The following is a 21099-nucleotide window of genomic DNA, read 5'->3' on the forward strand; positions in this document are numbered from 1 at the left end:
AGACAGGGCGCCTTCCAGAACCCTTACTGTGGCCATGAGAGTCCATAGCCGGTGGGTAAAGCGATCTGCAACGGCGGGTCAGCAGGAATGTGCTCCAACGGCCTCACCTCCAGCGGAGCACCTGCTCCATCTCAGCTGGGCTCCCCTTTCTCCTGTGGCGGGGCCCTTGGCTCAAAGCTGAGGGGCAGGCTGTGTGGGCAGGGCGCAACTCCAGCATGGCACCCCGGGGCACACAGGGCTGCAGGCCAGTCACTGCACTGGGAGCCAGGACTCCAGAACTGCCAGGGGCTGGTGGGAAGGAGGGTGCAGAGGGAGCCGACCCCTCACTGACCCCAGCCCAGTGTTCTAACCACCCGAACCCCCTCAGGCTCCTGGGCCACAGCTCACTCACTGCCTCAGACACCCTGTCACCAGACCCACAGCTCACTCACTGCCTCACACACCCTGTCACCCGGCCCACAGCTCACTCACTGCCTCGGACACCCTGTCACCAGGCCCACAGCTCACTCACTGCCTCAGACACCCTGTCACCAGGCCCACAGCTCACTCACTGCCTCAGACACCCTGTCACCAGGCCCACGGCTCACTCACTGCCTCACACACCCTGTCACCAGGCCCACAGCTCACTCACTGCCTCAGACTCCTGTCACCAGGCCCACAGCTCACTCACTGCCTCAGACACCCTGTCACCAGACCCACAGCTCACTCACTGCCTCAGACACCCTGTCACCAGGCCCACAGCTCACTCACTGCCTCAGACACCCTGTCACCAGACCCACAGCTCACTCACTGCCTCGGAGACCCTGTCACCAGGCCCATAGCTCACTCACTGCCTCAGACACCCTGTCACCAAGGCAAGCAGAGAGTCGGTGTTGGGTTTGAGTTGAAACCCCAAGGCCCAGGTGAAGAGCTGGGAGAACCTGATGACCTGAGCTGGGTTTTCTCCTTGGAGGAAGTTTGGCTTCATGGCTGCAGGAGCGGGTGCTGAGGGAGGAGAGCATAGACAGGGGCTCCTGAGGGTGTGGGGATGGTGACAGATGCCTGTTTCGAGCTGTGTGCCCCTCGTCGGGCACACGAGCTGTGTGCCCCTCGTCGGGCATACCTGAGAGGTGGTGAGGCTGAAGGAGCAAGGAGCCCCCATGTCTAGTTCGGCCGGAGGACAGAGCTGGGGGGCAGGTGGGGCTGGGCGGGTCCCGGAAGACCCGCCGAGATGACTGTGGACTTCCTCTGACAGTGAGCCGTTGGACCGCAGGGTGGGAGGGAGGTGCGGCCAGGAGTGAGGCATTAGGCTGAGGACCAGGCCACAGCCCAGGCGCCCCTCGTCTCCTCGCTCCTCCCGCTGCATCAGCCCCGACGCACAGGACTCTCAGAGAAGGACGGAGTCCCATCCCGAGGACTAGAACTAGCGGGGCCAGAACTAGCCGCTGGGTGTTTCCCAGGAGAGGCGCTCTGCCCGCCTTCTGGGCTGGGACCTCCAGCACGCACCTGCCTGAGGTCACTCGACATCCCTGCCCCAGGCCCCTCTGTGGAGACAAACCCTGCAGGGCGGGTGGTGGCGGGTCGGGGCCTCAGGGCACTGAGAACGACTGGGGAGCAGGCAGTCCCCGAGGACGTGATGACGATGCCTGCAGCTACTCTGACTGTCGCTGAGCTCTTGTTACGTGGCAGGTGCTGGCCACGGCCTTTCTATCCAGGGTCTGTTTTAATGTTGGTGAGAAACCTGCCCCCCACCCCCTCCCCGCACAGCCTCACGTATCCACGAGGAAACAGGCACAGAGAGGGCGGCCGGCCGGGGCAGGGGGCGGAGAATGAAGCCCCAGCATGAGACCCAAGAACAAACGTACCCACATCCCCACGGCACCGACTTCCCCCTGGGCTGGGTCCCTAGCTGTCCCCGCACTTGTCAGCTCCCTGCCACACCAGCCCCTCCTGGCCACCCCTCAGAGGGCAAGTGTCTGAAAGGATGGGTCCCTATCGAAGAACGCAAACCCAATTTGAAAATGCTAAGATGAAACATCCCGCCTTACACACACTTTAAGTGGAAATCTCAGAGGCAAGCCCTGTAGGAAATAAAGCCAAAAATGAAAGAAAAATGGGGAAAGTGTGGTGCCCACCGCTGAATTCTGCCTGGGACACGCTGACCATGACACTGAGCAGACAGTGGGGCCATGTGGACTCTCAGCTCAGTGTTCTAAACTCATTTTTAAACTCGCATACACAGCTCTGGCCAGTGTAACCCAGCTGGTTGGGCATCGTCCCATGCACCAAAAGGTCACCGGTTCGATTCCAGGTCAGGGCACATGCCTGGGTTGTGGGCTCGGTCCCTGGCAGGGGGCATGTAGTAGGCAGCTGATGGATATTTCTGTCTCACATCGATGCTTCTCTCTCTCCCTCTCCCTTCCTCTATCTCTAAAATCAATAAAAACATTAAAAAAATTTGCATACACCAAGATTCACTTGTGAATTTGACCAATAGAGTCATATACCCAAGATACAGGAGTTCACCGCCAGGTCCCCTCCTGCTGGCCTGTGTAACCAAACCCTCCCCACCCCCAGCACACTTCTGCAGACTATAATTTTGGTACCAAAGCCTAGATAGAGACAGTATGGGAAAGGAAAAGAATTGGCCTAAACTGCTCCAAAAAATACAGGGAAAATGTTCAGGTGGCAGCAAAACAAGTCCTGCCACAGATTACAGAACCCTCTTCCGTGACCACGTGGCTGCGTCGCAGGAATGCAAGGGTGGTCACCTTCAGTGTCCGGTGGAGTTCACCCATCAACAGATTAAAGAACGAGCCTTCAGGGAGGGGCTGGGAGAGTAACTTTGGGGGGTGGGGGGTCAGCCTGCCAAGACCCTGGAGGTCACATGACCAGGTCCTCGTGAAGGCTGCCCCTGTCACCAGTGGGTTGGGTGCAATCCTTTGTTCTTGGATGTTGGGGGTGAATATCCTTTCTGTTGAGCTTGTCCTGGGGCACGCGCCAGGGGTGCCTGGCAGGAAGCGAGGTGAGCACCCACCTTCACCACGGTGACCATGCCCTCGTTGGTGACGGGGTCCGTGCGGATGGTGAAGTGCCCCGAGGGGTCCCCGCTGATGATGCGGTAGACGGCATTCCAGTTCGGTGATCTGGGCTGATCTCGGTCCATCACCGTGAGGTTTGCGACCACGGTCTCCACCCGGTTTTCGGGGACTTCCCCTGCATACTGCAAAGCGGGAGAGAAGGGGATGTCAGAACCCGTCAGAAGCCCAGAGAGGTCAGGAGTCTTCGCCAGCTGCTCTCAGACGCGTGATTCCTGTGGGTGGGGTCCTCCCACGTTCTTGGTGGTGCCTCCAGGGAGGCCCAGCAAGGCTGGACACCCACGTCTGCACATATCACATCCTTACCTGCGTGCACGCACACAACAGACACACGTGTGCACGCCATGCCTCTCTCTAGTCCCCCTCAGGCCTTTCCCATGTCAACAGAGGACTGATGCAAGAGTCAGGGACACACGGGAGCCTGGATGTGTTTGCAGGACGGGGACAGGGCAGTGGACGGCGGCTCCGGAGGAGAACATCGGTTCTGCTCTGTTGGTGGTCCTGACACAGGCCGGGGCTCGGGGTCTGCGCTGGTGACAAGCGGGTAACCCAACCCTTTGACCTGTCACAGCACAATGAGGGCTGCAAGTCACTCTCATCAGTGTGTGTGGTCCACGTGGTAGGGTAGCTACATGCAGGGAAAGGCGTGTGTGTGTGCATGTGGGTGTTGGGTGGCCATAGACACCAGAGTCCCTTCTACCTGCCGAGCATCACTGCTCAGGCTGGCTTCGGGCGTGTCGCCTGTGCTGTTTTATGCCCAGCTGTCACTGCCTTGAAATTGTAGCAGTTTGTGGACAAGGGGCCCACATTCTTATTTTGCACCAGGCCCTGCAAATTGCGTGGCCAGTCCTTCACTGTGGAGTGTGCTTCTGAGCCACAAAACCTAGAGACGAAGTTTGTGCAAATATCCAGGGATTGCTGGTTGTATTCCCAGCAGTGAAGCCCCAACAATGACCACTGGGTGCCCTCTGACTTGCCTGCCAGGGGTCGTGCCAGGCTCTGCCCATGTATGGTCTTACTGCTTCCTCAGGGTAACCCTACCCATACCCCTATTGACTGCAGCGAGAGAGGTTAAGACCCTGGGGTGCCATACAGGGAGGGGCCCAGAGTGTTAGTCCCAAGTGCTGGGCATGGTGTCACGGCTGCCTCTCTCAGAAGGCACTGGCCATTGCGGGGTCACAGGAGGGGAAGGGAGGGGCCCAGAGGCACTTGGTGCCCCCTCCCCCGCCACGTGGCAGAGTGCCGGGCTTACAGCGAGGTGACCGCCTGTGCTCGCACTCTGGAACAGACAAGCCGCCACTTTACGCCAAAGGAAAGCTGCCTATGCCCCTGAGGCTCCAGGGGCCGGTGAGCTTCAAAAGCCAGGTGCCCCGGGGAGAGTGTCTGTAGCCAGCTGCCCAGGCCCCACCGTCCAGGCATTTTTAAGGCTTCTGCAGTGGTAGGTTGCAGTTGGCAGCACCATCCAGCGCCGGGGACAGGAGCTGAGGTCCCTGCGCCCAGCGACCCCTGGCAGAGCCCCCGCACCTGTCGCACCAGGCCCTCGGATTTCATAGCCCTCACACGCTGTGGCAGCTTCCCTCTCAGCTTAAACCACCGAGAGCCCTGCCTTAGCTCATTTTTGAGCAGCACCAGGCCCCACGCGGCCCCGTGGGCGCCTCCAAACTCTGAAGCTGGTTTCTGTCCCTGGGAGTCACGGGCCTGTGGTTCCATGGCAGGGACGGAGCTGCGTGTCCCCGAGTCTGACTCCTTCTGACTTTGGGGGTGTGAGAATGAACAAGTCATCTTTTCTGTCAAAGAAGAGTTTAGACAGCTGCCATTTTGGACTGCGTGACTTGGCAGTCGCCATGTTGGCCACATGGCTTGCAGCTCCCCTGGGGGCCACCATCTTGAAACAACAAAGGCCAACCCCTCCCTTTGAATTAGCCAATCGGGAAAGACTGTGCGTCTGAGCTCCAATCAAGAGCAAGGGATAGGACACGTGCGTCAGGGATTATAAATCCCAAGCAGACCGCCTGCTTGGTGTGCGCCTGCTTCCAGACCATGTGTGCGCACCCTTCTACGTAGAAGTAAAGATATTCGCCTCACTGCCTGGCTCCCGAGTATGTTTTGTGTTCCATCAGGACCCGTGACTTGCGGGGGCTCACCTTATTTCTAACAATTTGGGGGCATGTCTGGGATACTGTCTGTCGCCACAGGGAAATTGGACCCCTCTCTTGAGGAGGTGCGTCCCGCTGCCAAGTTGCGGCGGCCTCGGTGAGGAGGGACAGCCATTACCCCTGGGCCGACTACGAGCTCGGGATCGAGAGTCAGCCAGCAACACAGGAAGGGCCCAAGCAAGACCCGCGGCAATCAGGTGACCTCATGCATGAGCCAAGGCGGGAAATGGACTGAGTACTGCTTTGGTGATTGGGTGTCCTCGGAGGTCGGGCATATGTGACTGGGATGTGTCTTGGACATAAAGCGAGTGCGGAGTTCTGATCTGCGGTTCCATTCTCTTGGGAGGGAAGCGGCCAGAGAGGGACGAAGCAGATCTCGGGGAGTACGAGAAACCTCCAACATGGGGGGTCGAGTACATAGTCACAGGGACCTGCCGAGGATGGGAAACAGAAATTCTAGGCCTAGGGAATACACTCCCCTGAATAGTCCATTGGGAGAATGCTGAGGTTCTGGGGAGGCAAGTTCCCGAACCCGGGACAGAGACATTGCTCTGGGTGGAAACTTTTAGTGTTGCGTGCGCCTGTGTGAGAGTGTGTGGTGATGTTTTATGTCTGTTTTTTGTTTAATTTGTTTATTTCTGTCTTTATGTCTGTAAAGTAGGGACTTTAATTTGCTCTTCCCTGATTTATGATTTTCTGTGCTGGGTTAAAATTTTAAGAAAGATTGCAACCCAGGGAAGTTTAAAACAAAGGCCATCTAATTCCAAGCCTAACAACCATCATCTTCCCCACCTGAGGCAGAGCGGGAGGGAAAGGAAAAAGCCCGAGGTTTCCCAGTGGCAGAATGGGAGGCAGGTACTTGCCGAGCGGGGCAGGGCGGAGAAATTTGCAAAATCCCGCCCAGCATCATGTCCATTAAACATCTAGTTGTCAGCGTTGGTGTTAACTGGGACAGGACTGAAATGGAACTGGAACGGGGCCAGAACAGACCAGGATGGGAAGCGGGTGGCCGGCACCTGCTTGTGACGTCACAAACCCGCGCAGGCCAGCCAAGGCGGAACTAAGGCTGACCTTGGCATGGCAGCAAGAGAATGGGCGGTTCTTGAGTGAGGATGGACCGCATTCCAAGGGTGGTCCTGGAGGCATAGGACTCCCAGCCAGATTACCGTATCCTTTCTTGGAACAGAAAGGGCAATCATAGTTAACAGCATAATTCAAATAAAGTGGTACTTTCACATTGAGTTATCCCTGTTAGTAAAGCAGAGAAGCCTAAAAGAGAACAAGGGTGGACGGACAAATGGGATCCCTTGAATTGCCTGCCCTGCTCCCTATGCCCCTGGGAGACAATCTGAGGAAACATCCAAGATGGCGTTTTCAACCCCAACCTCCCCCTCAGGCGGAGGGCTGTCCTGATAAGGCTCCAACTGGCGGCCAGGCGGCTTCTGCGCCGCCAGAGACCTCCTTTTCTAGATCAATGCAAAAAGGATATTCACAGCCTACCCTTCCCAGCATCTCCACCTCCTCCAACAGACTGTACCCCTTGAGGAAGGTGCCCTTGGGAGGAGGGGGAATAGGCTTTGTCAATGCCCCACTCACCAGTTCAGAAGTGAGGGAGCTTAAGAAAGAGTTAAAGCCTCGACTGGAAGACCCACATGGTGTAGCTGCCCAATTAGATCAATTTCTAGGCCCACAAGTGTATATGTGGACCGAATTACTGTCCATTTTAGGAATCCTATTCTCGGGAGGAGAGAGAGCAATGATTCCAAGGTCAGCTATGGCGGTCTGGGAGCGAGAGCACCGACTGGCCCTGGGGCACTTCCAGCGGAGGTGAAAGTTCCAAACCAGGAGGCCCAGGGGGACCATAACGACATGGACCATAGAGGGCACCTGAGAGACCTTAGGGAGCTAATCATTGAAGGAATTAGGGAAGCAGTTCCCCCGTCTCGGAACCTAAATAAAGCCTTTAATATTCAGCAAGGCAAAGAAGAAGGGCCTTCCGAATTGTACCAAGACTAAAAGATCAAATGAGAAAGAACTCTGGGCCAGACCCTGAGGACCTGCTGGGCCAAGGAATATTATAAATTCCATTTGTCACCAATAGTTGGCCTGGCCTCTCAGGAAAGTGGCCTAGGGAAGGGCTGGCCCGGAGGCAGAATCAGCGGCAGCACTAACCTTAGGTGAGGTTTGCTCTAAGGAAGAAGGTAGCAGTTTAAATCCCAGCCTGCTCCTATAATAATTTTCTTAATTAACTTAAAGGCTGGGTTAAATGGTAAACATCTAAATATTAAAAAAAAATAACACAACTGAAACATTAACTGCTAGACAAGTTTTAATTTGCCTGCTCTTAGTTTTTATTACAGAAGGTCTCTTGTACTTGGTTGAAGGTATATTTTTTTGAAAGGAAAAGTGCATTTAAAGTACGTTCATAAATGTTAATCTAAGAAATGCTGACTGTTTACTTTTTGGTAATCATTGAAAAATTAAGCTTTCTAAGAGTGAATAATTCTAATACATTAAAAAGAAAGAAAGAAAGAAAAGGTCTGTACAAGTTGTAGAAATACTTAATGGAAGGACTGAGGCATGGTTATGCATTTTGAAGGAAAAAGAAGGTGGTTTCTAAAGGTGGTTATTTCTGGAAATTGTAAAAATGTTTTTGAAAGTTGTAAGAATGTCCGTGGAAATTATAAGAAGTTTATAAAAAAGAAATGTTAAAAGGAAATTGATTAAATGATACAGGCCAGTAAGCCAGGACAGAGCAGGGAAACAGATATTTGAACAGCAGTTTGCAACCATCTAGAAAACTCTGTCTTCCCTAAACCAAGGACACTTAAGAGTCAATGATTTGCATTTTGCCTCCCTAAACAGAGGGTAAACAGCTTATGCCAAAGTTCTCAGGAAGACTGATGGGAGAAATCCAATTAGTGTCATTTTCTGTCCACACCCAAGGACAAGTGAAGTTAGAAAATAAGCCTTATTTTGGTCAGTTCTTTTCTAGTAAAACTAGAGGTCCAGGCATGCAAATTCATGCACTTGGGAGGCCGGGAGGGTCCCTCAGCCCGGCCTGCGCCCCTCTTGCAGTCCAGGACCCCTCGGGGGGTGTCCACCTGCCGGCCTAGGCCTGATCCCCCGGGGAGTGGGCCTAAGCTGGCAGTCAGACATTCCTCTGGCAGCCCAGGATCCCTCAGGGGATGTCTGACAGTCGGACATCCTTAGCGCTCCTTAGCGTTACCGTGGAGGCGAGAGAGGCTCCCACCACCACTGCTGGGCTTGCAACTGTCAGCCCAGCTTGTGGCTGAGTGGAGCTCCCCCTGTGGGAGTGCACTGACCACCAGGGGGCAGCTCCTGCGTTGGGCATCTGCCCCCTGGTGGTCAGTGCATGTCATAGCGGCCGGTTGTTCCTGGTCTTCTGCTATTATGGTCAATTTGCATATTACCCTTTTATTATATAGGATAATTATATTAATCAGGTATTTAATAAGAAGACCATCTTTTAATCATAGGAACTGAAGTTTGCTGGCCTATGTTCCTGTCTAATACACTTTAATATATAATCTTTTGGTAAAAGCAAGTTTGACAACCTTCTTAGGGTTTGAATTTTAAGAAAAGTAGTTTTTTTACCTAGAGCTGGCTGTAGGTGATTCCAGTAGGCCCTGGAATGCCTCAAGATCTTCCTACAGTGGAAACTAGGGACCAATTTCTTCAGAACTGAGTACTGGGTATCTCTTCTACTTTAATCTCTCTCAGGTTAGAAGGCCTCCTGACCCAAGGCCCCCTGGAGTTTCCGGGTCATCGCCATCGACCGGAAGACTGTTTGTTCTAATCAAGACTTGGAAGGGAAGCAAGTTGGAACCCTCCTGGGAAGGACCTCACCTGTCTTGCTTACCACAGAGACTGCTGTTCGAACTACAGAGCGAGGTTGGACCCATCACACACGGGTTAAGGGTGGACACACTCAACTTGGACAGCCATACCAGGACATGTCCCCTTGAAACTGATGCTAAAAACTGTGAGCTGTCTTAATAACCATCATGTACTGGGCTCTATTTGCTTAAGGCAGTGGTCGGCAAACCGCAGCTCGCGAGCCACATGCGGCTCTTTGGCTAATGCCACTTCTTCAAAATAGACTCGCCCAGGCCGAAAACCGACTTCTGCGCATGGGCCACGAAGTTTCAATCGCACTGTACGTGCACGCCCGCACGTGGTATTTTGTGGAAGAGCCACACTCAAGGGGCCAAAGAGCCGCATGTGGCTCGCAAGCCACGGTTTGCCGACTACTGGCTTAAGGAATCTGGCAACTTGCAGAGCCTTACAATGTGGGCTGGAGAAATGTGTACAATCTGGATCATGCTTACCCAGTTAAGTTATCAGTTATAGATAACTTGAATGACTTGGATATTTCAGCCTTTAGGTCAAAAGATTGGCTAGGACTAGAGTTAGGAGTAGATGTCACAGGACAAAATCCCCTAGGCCACTGCCACCACCATGCAAAGAGAAGCAGGACATAAGGGAACGAATGCCTGGTGGAATGGATTAGGTATTCTGTTCACGCCCTGAATAAAAGCGACTGGAAGGAAGGCGAGAGGCCCAAGTGGTCCCGTTCCCATTCGGATGGACCTCAGACAGTCACGGGATGGGATGTGTGCTTGCCTTGTACCAGGAGGAAACCGCCTGGGGAAACGCTTCCTGTAAGACTCTCCCTGTTGTTCCCATCCAACAGAGGTAAAGAGCAAGGACCCCCCAAAACAATCCGGCCCATCCTCCGATGTAAACTATGCCTCCTGCCTCTCAAGGGGGGGAACAGTGCTCAGAGTTTGTGAGAAATGTATCCGGATGCGTAAATGGCCGAGTATCCTCAGAAGCCCATCGTGCTGCACTGTCGGTACCCCGTGCTGATGTCTGGTGGTGTCATGGGGGACCCTGACTTGGGCCTTGCCCAGCGAATGGAGTGGACCTTGTGCTCTGATACCATTGGCTATCCCTTTCACGTTGGCACGTCGTAAACCTTCTTCAATGGACAGACAGACTAGGAAGAGGAGAGAGAGTCCGGGGCTCCTTTGATCCCATATACACACAGATCCCATTGGGGTTCCAGGAGGGGTGCCAAGGAGTGTAAGGCTAGAACTCAGATTGCCACAGGGTTTGAGTCTGTCCTGTGCTGGTGGCCACTGTGACAAGAATGTGGCGGATTAGTTGTATTTACTAGAACCAGCAAAGGCTTGTTAACGAGGCTCGAGAGGCAGCTAAAGGGACAGTGAGCAGCTAGATGCCAGCAGCAGGATGGCTGGGGGCACAGGTTGCCTTAGATACGGTTCTGGCAGAAGAAGGAGGAAGATGTGTAACGTTGGGGCCAGTGCTGCACATTCGTCCCTGACGACACAGCACACGGACCGTCACTGAGCCTAAGGCACCGGCAGGTTCGGTGACGTGTGAGCTGGAGCCTGGGACCGAGGCTCCTTCCCCGATTCACTGGAGCGATGGCTGGAAAGTGGAAGGAGCGATGGTGTCCACCTCACCCCTTTGATTAGGAGCCACAGTGATGGGGTGTCACGTCATCCCATGTGGGGCGTCTTACCCAAAGGCTAATCGGAACCGCGTTGACCAAACAGCAAAGTAGTCTCCTCCTGGACACTGCAGAGCAGGAAGGTCAAGGGTGTCAGCCGAGTTTGAAGAAAAGAGTTTAAGTAAAGAAAAGGGGGAACTGTGAGAAGAAACAAGTCAGCTTTCCTGTCAAAGAACAGTTTAGACAGCCGCCATGTTGGACTGCGTGACTTGGCAGCCGCCATGTTGGCCACATGGCTTGTAGCTCCCTGGGGGCCGCCATCTTGAAATGGCAAAGGCCCACCCCTCCCTTTGAATTAGCCAATTGGGAAAGACTGTGCACCTGAGCTCCAATCAAGAGCGAGGGACAGGTCACGTGCGTTAGGATTATAAATCCTGAGCGGACCACCTGCTCGGTGTGTGTGCGCGCTTCCAGACCATGTGTGCACCCTCCTGCAGGAGTAAAGATATTCACCTGCTGCCTGGCTCCCGAGTGTGTTTTGTGCTCTCCCAGGACCCCTGAATTGGGGGGCTCACCTTATTTCTAACATTAGCACAGAGCAGGATTTGGGTGAGAGCAGGAGCCCAGCCAGGATGCAGGAAATACCCTCAGCCAGGCAAGAAGCCTGAGAGTGATGCCTGTGCACTCACAGACCCCTCGGGCCCTCGGCATCTACATCCCGCAGACAACGTGACCCCAAGATGGCGCTCTGCTGCCCCGAGTGCTCCGAAGCATTGCTGGTTCTAATGAGTCTCAGGGAGAGACTCTCCACAGCTGCCCCTCGGGACACAGGACCCTCGCTCCCCGCCCCCCAGACCCCGGGCCCTGGGTTGAGGAGGACATCTAACTAGCTCTCCCGGCCGGGGACCCGGATCCGGCAGGCAGGACCAGAGCCCAGACCGTGGCCCTGGAAGCCCGTCCTGCCAGGATCTGGTGGAGGAACCAGAGGGGCTGCGGACGCCTGGGAGGGGTCCCCACAGACCCGCCTGGGGACACGCCAGCACTGTCCCTGCAGTCTGTGGTGGTTTCTGCTGGGATGAAGGCCAGGCGCTCCGGGGATGGTACGGTGTTTGCAGCTTTCTGTCCAGGGAAACAATGCTAATTTCTGCTGGCTTCTGAGCTCGGAATCGGAGCCAGACTGGGGATCATGGCTCTTTTCTGGAGGGACCCTGGGCGCTGTCCTCCCTCCTTCTCCATCTGTGGGAAACGGGGCCAGCAGAGGTGGTTGTGCTGGCTGGGCCCCTCTGCGAGACCCCGTCCACCTGGGGGGGCTGCTGGAGAGCAAATGGGCAGCCAGGGAACGTGCTCCCCGGCCCGGCCCGGCCGCTTAGCTCAAAACATGGCTTGGAAGACCCCGCCAGCCTTTGGGTCCTAGAGCAGGTTTGCTCCAGGAAGGACAGGTTTCCTGATCTCCACACAGATCGGCCCACAGTCCCAAGCAGCCTTTTTCTTCGAGGCGGAAGGATCATGTTGACAGTAATTGTTATTAACGTTCGGCAACAAGATCCACTTTACTGTTTATCGAGCCCCCTGTGTGCAGGCAGGGAGAGCGTCCCCACTCACCGGTGAGAGGCTGAGCGACAAAGCCCCACCCGAGGCCCCACCTCCGCACGCAGCTCGGAGGTCCTGGCTGGGGTCCAGGAGCCTGGCCAAGGAAGTGGCCATCCCACGCCTAAGGGAAGTGGACCCCCGCCTGGCGGGCAGGCGTGCCAGGGGCCAGGATGCTGCGACTCTAAGCTTCACTCCAGGACCCATGATGAGGCAAACAGGGGGTCCTGGGGGCCCCGGCCCTGCAACAGACCCCGGTGTACCCCGAGAGAGTGCTGTGCAGAGGCCGGCCCAGCAGGATGTAGGCTGGCAGCGGGCAGCCAGGGCAGAGTGTACGGGCAGAGCAGGTGAAGCGAAGATAAGGTTTAATTAACATTTAACAGGAGTCAGATCATGCAAGACCCCTGTGTCTCCTCCGCTTCTGCTGATTGTTCCTGATTGAGCTCCCTTCCTTCGAGGGGTGTGGCCAGTCCTCAGCCCCGCCCACCCCAGTGTGCGGAGAAACCAGGGTTGGGGCTTGCCTGTCACCCACCCCAAGGGCTACATGCCACAGGCCACCCAATCCCAAGAGTTGAGATGCCCAGTGATGGCCAGGGGACCCAGAGCGTTCGTCGTTCCGATGGAAGATGCCGGACGGAAAGGAAGCGTGTGCTCTGCGTGAGTCCACTCGGGTGACGGTCTCGAACAGCAGCCAAGCCCTCGGCATGGACATGAGGCTGCATGCCGGGGGGATGGCGGGAGGTGCTGCTGGTGGGCAGGTCCTGTGTCTCCCTGGGCACAGACACTGCTGACAACCCACCGAGGTCTGTGGATCTCGCCATCAGACCTCAGGTCCATGAACACCACCCTGTCAGACTCGAAGCAGAGGCCAGAGGCCCTGCGAGTGGGTGGGGCTGCTGGCTTTGGCTCCGCTGAAGTAGCAGCCAACCGACTTGGACGTAGAAGATGGAATCAGCCAGATTGGGGCGGGAGGGTGGGCAAGGGCTCTGGTCCGCCTTGTGCGGGGCCCACTGGCTCCCCACCCGGCCTGCAGCCCTGAGTCGTGGGATCACCTGTGAGCCCCGGCTGGCTGCAAACTCCTCCCGGGCACCTTGGTGCAAGAAACCCCATTGTGGATGGGGAAACTGAGGCTTGGACCAAGACTGGGAGCAGGTTGGGTCTCTCAGGTCGCCTGCCAAAACCCAACTCCCTGGGGTACTCCCTTCGGTATCCCCTGGGTGCTCTGCACCAAACCCACTGGTGAGCTGAGACCAGCCAGCAGGGTGGGGCTGAGCCCCGAGCTCTCCAGGTCACCACGGAGCCTCATGCCTGGAAGCCAGCCTTTACTGGCATCAGAGACAGCTGGCTTGGCTGCTTTCTGCCCTGTCTCCATGGTGACCACAGCCGTCCTGGGGCTGTTTCCTAGGGGAGCCACACCCTGACACCTGGACCAGGCTGGCACCAGGACAAAACTGTGTCCCTGGAAATGGTGTCCTTGCACCTGGGCACCTGGGCTGTTTGAGACCCCTGAGCAGCTGGGGCCTGAGCATCGTGGACTGCCAGCACGGGCCTGGCATGTCTAAAGACAGCCATGTGTTCCTGTCATTGTCACAAAAGGCAGCGCAGGTGGAAGAAAGAGGCCAGGTGTGGGCAAGGCCATGGTGTGGTCTTGGGGTGCCGTTATTCTCCCAGGGCCCCTAGGAAGCTGCTCCCCCATGTCTCACCTCCCCAGGATGCTGGCCCTGGGCGTGTCCTCTCATTGTCGCTGGCGCTGGCCGAGGGAGCAAACAGAAACGGAAGCCAGGCATCCCTCACCAGTGGGCAGGGGCCTGGCTATACCCTCTGTGTGGCTATCTGCTCCATGACCACCAGGTGGCGCTGTGCTACCTTGGCCGAGGCTACAGAGCTACCACCCAGGAACGCCCTTGCCCACTTGGTCCATTGGGGTCCAGAGCCTGGGACTCCCTGATGCTGGGATGTGGGATCTTGGGACTCTGTGATTCGAGAAGGAGGAATGTGGGGATGACAGGGTGCGGGGCGTGGGGCAGCAGGATGAGGGGATGTTCATGGGCCGTGGGGCGGCTCGTGTGGTGTGGTGGGGGGAGGGCTCTGTCCTATGAGATGCCTTCAGGGCAAGTTGGCTGACACCAGAAGAAGAAGGGGTCTCCTCTCTGCCCCCCACTTTCCTGCCCTTCTCCCCCACCCTCTCTGACCTGCTCAATGAGAGCACAGCTTCTGGGGTCCTTTCCCAGCTGCCCCGCTTATAGGCTGTGTGGCTTTGGGCAGGTGACTTAGTCTCTCTGAGCCTCCTCATCATCCCCGTAACTGGATCCTCACCCCTGTGGGTTGGTGGGGATTAGAGACGAACCTGACCAGTGCCTGGCGAGAAAGCTGACAGCGTGGCTGTGCTGTGGCTATTATTGCTGCTGTTGTCGCTCTTATACCTCATCCACTCTGCCCTCCAGTGGCCCCGGGAGAGGGCAGCTCCGAGAAGGTGACATGAGACCTGAGAACGAGCCCTGGGTGACCCTCCCTCTGCCCGTCCAGCCCCCGAAACTGCCACCCGCTAGACCAGCACCTGAGGGGTGGGCACATGTCCCCACCGTGACAGCACCCCCCTTGGGGCACAAAAAGACGTCTTGGGGATGCAGTGCTGCTTGACAAGGACCTGAGGGTCCTGAGGGAGGGTGGTGGTTGGTACGGGGGAGGAGCAGAGGCCGGTCCTGAGACCTCCACGTGGCACAGAGGGCGGCTCCAATGTGAGCCGGCACTGAGTGAGCCTTGAGGGTTTCATGGGACAGGAGCCTCGTGACGTGTGGCTGTGACTCCTCAGCCCCACCCCTCGGACGTCCCCCACACGCACGCGGTTTGTTTCTGTGACTTGCTGGCTCTAGACCCAGATGGACGTCCAGTAACGTTCTGGGAGTGAGTGAATGAATACGTGTCCACCAAGGGGGCTCAGCCACAGGTCCAGCCTGGTGCGGGGCCTGGCCACAGCCACCAGCTGTGCCTGAGAGGGAAGGAGGCACGGGGCAGTTTATCCGTATACCCGTCTCCTCCTGCAGAGACCTGCCCTGTCTCTGGCCGAGGCCCCGCCTGGCAGCCCCAGCAGGTGCTCCGCACACAGCCACACGCATGCTCCAAGAGCAGCTGAGACATCAGCCCCTCGCCAGGGCCCGAGCACCACTGGTCAGCTCTTCTGGATTCAGAAAGAGGGCCCAGCTCGCTCTGTCCTGGGAACCTCTCAAGGTGGCACCCCTCGCTCCCTAGGGGGTGTTGCTGTGCCAGACTGGAACACAGGCCTCCTCCCAGCAGGCCAGCCCCTGGGTGGAGATCCCAGAGGTGTCACCCTGCATCAGCCTCCCCTGTCCAGGGCCTCTGCCCCCGCGCCCCGCCCCCACCCGCCCGGCTGTCTGTCTCCTCCTATCTGCAGCAGCAAGGACAGAAGAAATGCCAAAGGTCAGCGAATTGCCTTGCACGGTCACGTGCCAGGCGGCCACCAGGTACTCACCGTGCTTGCGATGAATTCTGGCGGGTTGTCATTCACGTCAGTCACCGCGATGATGGCTGTGGCTGTGTTCGAGAGGCCGTAGTTGAGGTTTCCCTCCATGTCTGTGGCCTGAACAATGACTGTGTACTGCTGAACTTTCTAGAAAGAACGAGTTGGGGAAGAACAGGGCTTAGTTGGGTTTTAGTTTACAGGCTGCTTATGCTTTTCATCAAAGGAGCGTGCTCCCTGGGCGGAGCTTGCTGAGCTGGGCCTCAGGCCAGCACGAGGCACCCTGGCCGCATGGCCCTCCCCAGACTCAGAGCAAGGCCGGCGGAAGGACGTTCTCTGTGGGAAACGGCGCAGCACGGGAGCCCGGCCACACGCCAGCTCGGTGGCTCTGGCCGTTGCAAGTACAGATCATAATTGGTGCCAAGACTGAGGGGCCAGGAGCACGGCACTGGGTTTGCAAAGCCAGGGACGGGCAGTTTGCAGAGAGCGACACTCCCAGACATGTGTCTGGAAGGACCTCATGCCTGTAGCATTTTCAGGGTCCAGCTCAGCTGCAGGGCAGAAGTTCAAACAAGAGACAAGCCCTCTCCGCTCTTTGCAGATGCACAGATACAAGCGCACTGTCTGAACAGAGTCCGGAAGGAGCGCTGAGCATTCAGGTGCGTGCAGGCGTGAGCTTTAACAGGCGGCAAAACTTGATGGAAAGCGTGAATTCCATCAGGCATCGTGGCCTTGTCCGCCTGGCGCTCGCTGAGGCCACTGGTGCAGACACCTCCGAGCCAGCAGAAGTAGCCTTTTCTGCGTCCGCATTCTGAACCAGAGATCACAGGAGCTTCTGATGCGACAGGTGCGGATGAGCTTGGTGGCAGCTCTCTGTGGGGACCACATCCCATATCTCACTGGTACCATTAGGGGAGGAAGGATTTGGGGGCCCAAGGCAGAAAGGGACCTTATGAAATGTCGGCCAAGTGATAAACTATCTCAGTCCTACTCAGAGAGGTTAAGGAAAAAGGCTGGTTCCCACCATCCTATTCAGGGAAGTGGGCTCAGGTTCCAAAAACTGGCTCCATAAAGAACTAATTATAAAGAGCAGATGCTCACCAGACTGTCTCTTTTTCCATCCGTCCATCCCTCCCCTCCTCTATCCATCCATCCACTTGTCTTTTTATTCATCAATCCATCAACCCACCCATCTATCCACCATCCACCCATCCACTTATCTTTCCATCCACCCATCCACCCATCCACTTATCTTTCCACTCACCCATCCATCCACCATCCATCCATCCATTATCCATCCACCCATCCATCCACCATCCATCCATCCATTATCCATCCACCCATCCATCCATCCATCCATCCATTATCCATCCATCCTTCTTTCCATCATTCTGTCCCTTCATCTCTCTGTCCCTTTCTCCCTCCTTCCCAGAAGCTAGTGACAGATGCCTGGATGAGCCTAGCCAAGGCCCGAGTTTTCCAGACGAGCCCAGTCCAAATTGACAATCTGTGGAATCGAGAGCTAAGTGAATAGAAACCCATGGACATGGTTTTGGTTGCTGAGTTTGAGGTGTTCTTTATGCAGCAGTGCTCACTGGCTCACACCCATGTCCTTCCTGCGGCCCCGAGGCCGTGTGCTTGGCTGCTGACCACCTCTCAGGCCTCATCTGAATCGGGCTCCCCACACCTCCCACACAACCTCCCTCGGTTCCTTACGCTGACCCGCCCTGCCTTCGCATGTGCTCTGACCTCTGTGGAACGCTTATTCTCCCCTAGTCAATGCCAACTGTTCTTTCAGATCTTTGCGCAAACCCCCCTTTCTCAGGAATTCTCCCGCCGCTCCCAAGCCAGGCCCCAGCATGGCGCGTGGCACAGTTCTGACTTTACAGTGGTCATGCCGTCATTTGATTGTTGTCTGTGACTCTCACCAAACTGAGCTCTGGAGGCCATGGCTGTCCTACTGACCACCGTGTCCCAGGTCAAATGTGGCGCCTACCATACGTAGGTGCCCAGTGAACGTGCCCTGAATGTCCCAATGACTGTGATGGCGGCAGAGATTCTGAGCAATGGCAGGCCAGTCCACCGACCCCCGTGTCTGGGCATTTGTGGACAGTTGGGAGGACTGAGGGGGCTTTGAGATGAGTCACAGGATCCCAGGAGTGCTCAATGCGCCAACTGCTGCTGATTTGTAGAAATAAAGTTTTATTAGTGCACGGCCACGTCCATTCATTTAGGCATTATCTGTGGCTGTTTTTGCAATGAAAACAGCTGAGCTGAGTGGCTGAGACAGAGGTCACAGGTCACCAGATGGGGCGCTAACTCTGGTCCCCATCCTCCTCAGCACCAAGGAGGCAGGTGCCAGGAAGCCGGGCCTCAGCACGAAGTCAGCCTCCTCCACAGGCTCACCAAGGTGCTGGGCGCGGGGGAGGGGCTGTGGCCCATGATGCAGGAGCCAGGCCCCCAGCCCCAGTGCCATGGCCAGCCAGACAGACGAGCCTCGGCCCTCGCTGGCCTCCGTGTTCCAGTCTGAGATGGGGCAGGGTCACGTGCCCAGCTGCCTCCACTGGTGGTCACACCAGCCACTGGGTGGATGGTGGATAGGTGGGTGAGTTGATGGATTGAAGAGCAGGGCACCTGATGAGACCCCCTCATTGCCACCGGGAGCTGATGCAGTCACTGCTCTCAGGACTTCGTTATGGCGCCAACGATGCCCACACAGCTGTGAGGTCTGATCAAACAATTGAATCGATACCCCTCCCCTGGGAACTGACCTTTAGGCCACTTCACAGCAGACATTCCCTTCTGCTTAGACCACATTCCACTTGCTAAGACCATTCGCTCTCCCCTCAGGACCGTCCCAGGATCCAGACCCGCCCAGAGAATTCTCTGCCCAGAAAAAGCCGCCTAGAGTCCTTTAAAACCTCTGACCCCCCATCTCCCAGGCATCTCTGGACACGGACACAGACCCCTGTGTGCTGGCGCCATTTTGGGGCTCAGCCCATCTGGTCTCCAGATGACCTAATAAATGTATAACCCCTCACCGCTTTGGCCTCGTGCGTGTGTTCTTCCTTCGGCGACCCTAATCCTAGCCAAGACGCCTCTGGGCACCTAGTTCCCGTGTGCAGGATGGACAGCAGGCTGGAGTGCCCCTGTCTGTACAGGGCACACGCAGAAACCCTTCCGGCCGACGTCAGGTGTGGCCCAGCCAAGGTCCCTGCTCCTGGCTTTATGCCTCAGGGTCCCAGCAGAAGGAAAGTGCTCCTTTTTCCTGTCCAGCAGAGGGCGCTGCTTGCCTGGTCAGGGCCGTGCCTCAGCCAGGACACTGCAGGGACAGGCTGGGAACAGGGACTGGCTAGTGGGGAGGCTGGCAGACCGAATCCGAACCCCAGTCCCACATGCCCTTGGTGAGGGGCCCCAGGTCCTGCCCAGGAGCCGCCTCTCAGCTGTATCTCGCCCACAGCTGCCAACGACCCCACGGATGGGGCCTCGGTTACTCCAGTCCCCTCCCCGAGGAAACGTGCAGAAGGAAATCAGATTCTCTGACAGAGCCGCAGGCAGCCTCACTTTGAAACTCTTCAATTTCTCACCTGAGTTTCTCTCATTCTTTACAAATCAGATTCCTCTCCCTCCCAGGACGGGCTGGGAGACTCAGCCGCAAGGATGTGGCAGCTTCGGGGCAGGAGGCAGGTCAGGCCCTTCCGCACCAGATGCCACCTCTGAGGGCTGCCTGTCACTGTCAGCAAGACTGCAAGGCCCTGCTGGGTGAGGCGTGGCCCGTGACCACTGCCCGGCTCTGCCTGTCTGACTGCTTGGTGGGAGGGAAGAAGACCAGGGCTGGCCGCTCAAGCCCTCAGGACCAGCTGCTGTTACAAGGGGCCAGAGCAGAAAAAAAGAGGGCAGAGGCCGGCAGCAAAGGGAGGGGTTTAGCCCAGAGGAGAGAGGAAGAAATCACAACCTCCCCATGGACCATCCAGGCCACTGCCCCGAGACACTGCAGAGAAACACACGTCTTAGAGAGGGCACAGGTACGCGTATGGGTGGGTGTAGGTAGCCACGTGTATCCTTGGTGGGAATGCCTGTGTGTGCAGCTGACTGCCACTAGAGGGCGCGCAGGTCTGGTGGGGAGTCTTTCCTGGCCTGAGGGGGGCAGCAAGCAAATGCAGTCAGCAGGAGGAAATGCCGGCAGCCCCGACCCCTGCAGAACTGGGCGCCTCAGCCCCTCCTGGGAGTGCGGGGGGGGGGGGGGACGGGGGGCAGACACAGGCTCCTTCGCGTGGCTTTTGGTGTGGAAAGTGTGCTTTTCAGACTCAGTGGTGATGACCATTCTCTTCCACCAAATCCCTTTCAGGAGTGGTGCTCAGAGGCAGGACCGGGGCGCATGCCAGGGAAGGTGGGCGTCCTGGCGTCTCTGGACACGGCCACCTCTGCCATACTTGTCCCACCTTCATGCAGGGATGGGCCTGGCACGGTTGGGGGTTTGGAGTCTGTATTAAAAAGCCATACGCAGGCCTTGGCGTCTCAGACTCACCTGCTGGTCAGCAGGCGGAGCCTGCGGGACAGGGCGGAGCCGGCGGGGCGAGGGCGGAGGCAGCTCCGGCTTGTTTGTGGCCAGTTCTCCACCGGCCCACCCCTGAGCCTGCCCCGCGCCCGCCCGGGCGCAGGACTTGGCCACTTTCAAGTTCAAGAAGGAAGAAACTCGAAGTGGCCATCCCTGCGACTTCACTGCCTCTCCTAGCTCAGCATTAAATTTTGCGTGACACCCATCAATAATGCAGCCACCTAAGTGCCCTAGAACAGCACGTAGGCTCCTGTGTGCCCTCCCTCCCTGCTTCCCACGCGGGGTGCCAGGGCTGCCGCCAACGCACACCGGCCCGGCCCGCGTCAGGCCTGCGCTCCACACCGCGCTCCGGCCCCAGGGGACCAGCGCTGCTTGGCCGGCTCAGCTGCTGTGCCTTGCGGTGCTGCGAGTATTAGAAGGCTGGGAGCCGCCACGTGCCAACCTGCAGCTCCTCCTGGCAGCCCCCGCCCCAAGGCGGCACTTCCCTCCTGGGCCAGTGCCCTGCTGGGACCCGTCCCCTGAGGCTGAGCTGGCACCCAGGGCTGGCCCGGCCTGTGTCTCTTGCTCTCGCAGCTCAGTCCTGGGGTCTGCTCGGCGCCCAGGAACGCGACTGGAGGAGCCGCAGGCTGCACACTGCGGACGGACGAGGAGCCACAGGCTCCATCCTCATTCACGTGGTGCATCGAGAGCTGCGGTCCCCACTCACATGTCACCCGGCCATTCCACTGCTGGGCACACAGCCC

General features: G+C 57.2%; 1 protein-coding gene across 3 annotated transcripts in view; it reads right to left on the reverse strand.

Annotated features, from left to right (window-relative positions):
* Positions 1-21099, reverse strand: part of CDH4 (cadherin 4) — a 376945-nt gene that overhangs the window by 14142 nt on the left and 341704 nt on the right. For all 3 annotated transcript variants that reach the window (XM_054723857.1, XM_054723855.1, XM_054723858.1), the window contains 2 exons: positions 15811-15948; positions 3017-3202 (listed from right to left, as the gene is read on the reverse strand). In XM_054723857.1, coding sequence (XP_054579832.1) covers positions 3017-3202; positions 15811-15948 — 324 coding nt within the window. The remainder of the gene's footprint in view (positions 1-3016; positions 3203-15810; positions 15949-21099) is intronic.

The sequence above is a fragment of the Eptesicus fuscus genome, chromosome 12, assembly GCF_027574615.1.
Source record: "Eptesicus fuscus isolate TK198812 chromosome 12, DD_ASM_mEF_20220401, whole genome shotgun sequence".
In the NCBI taxonomy this organism is placed as follows: domain Eukaryota; kingdom Metazoa; phylum Chordata; class Mammalia; order Chiroptera; family Vespertilionidae; genus Eptesicus; species Eptesicus fuscus.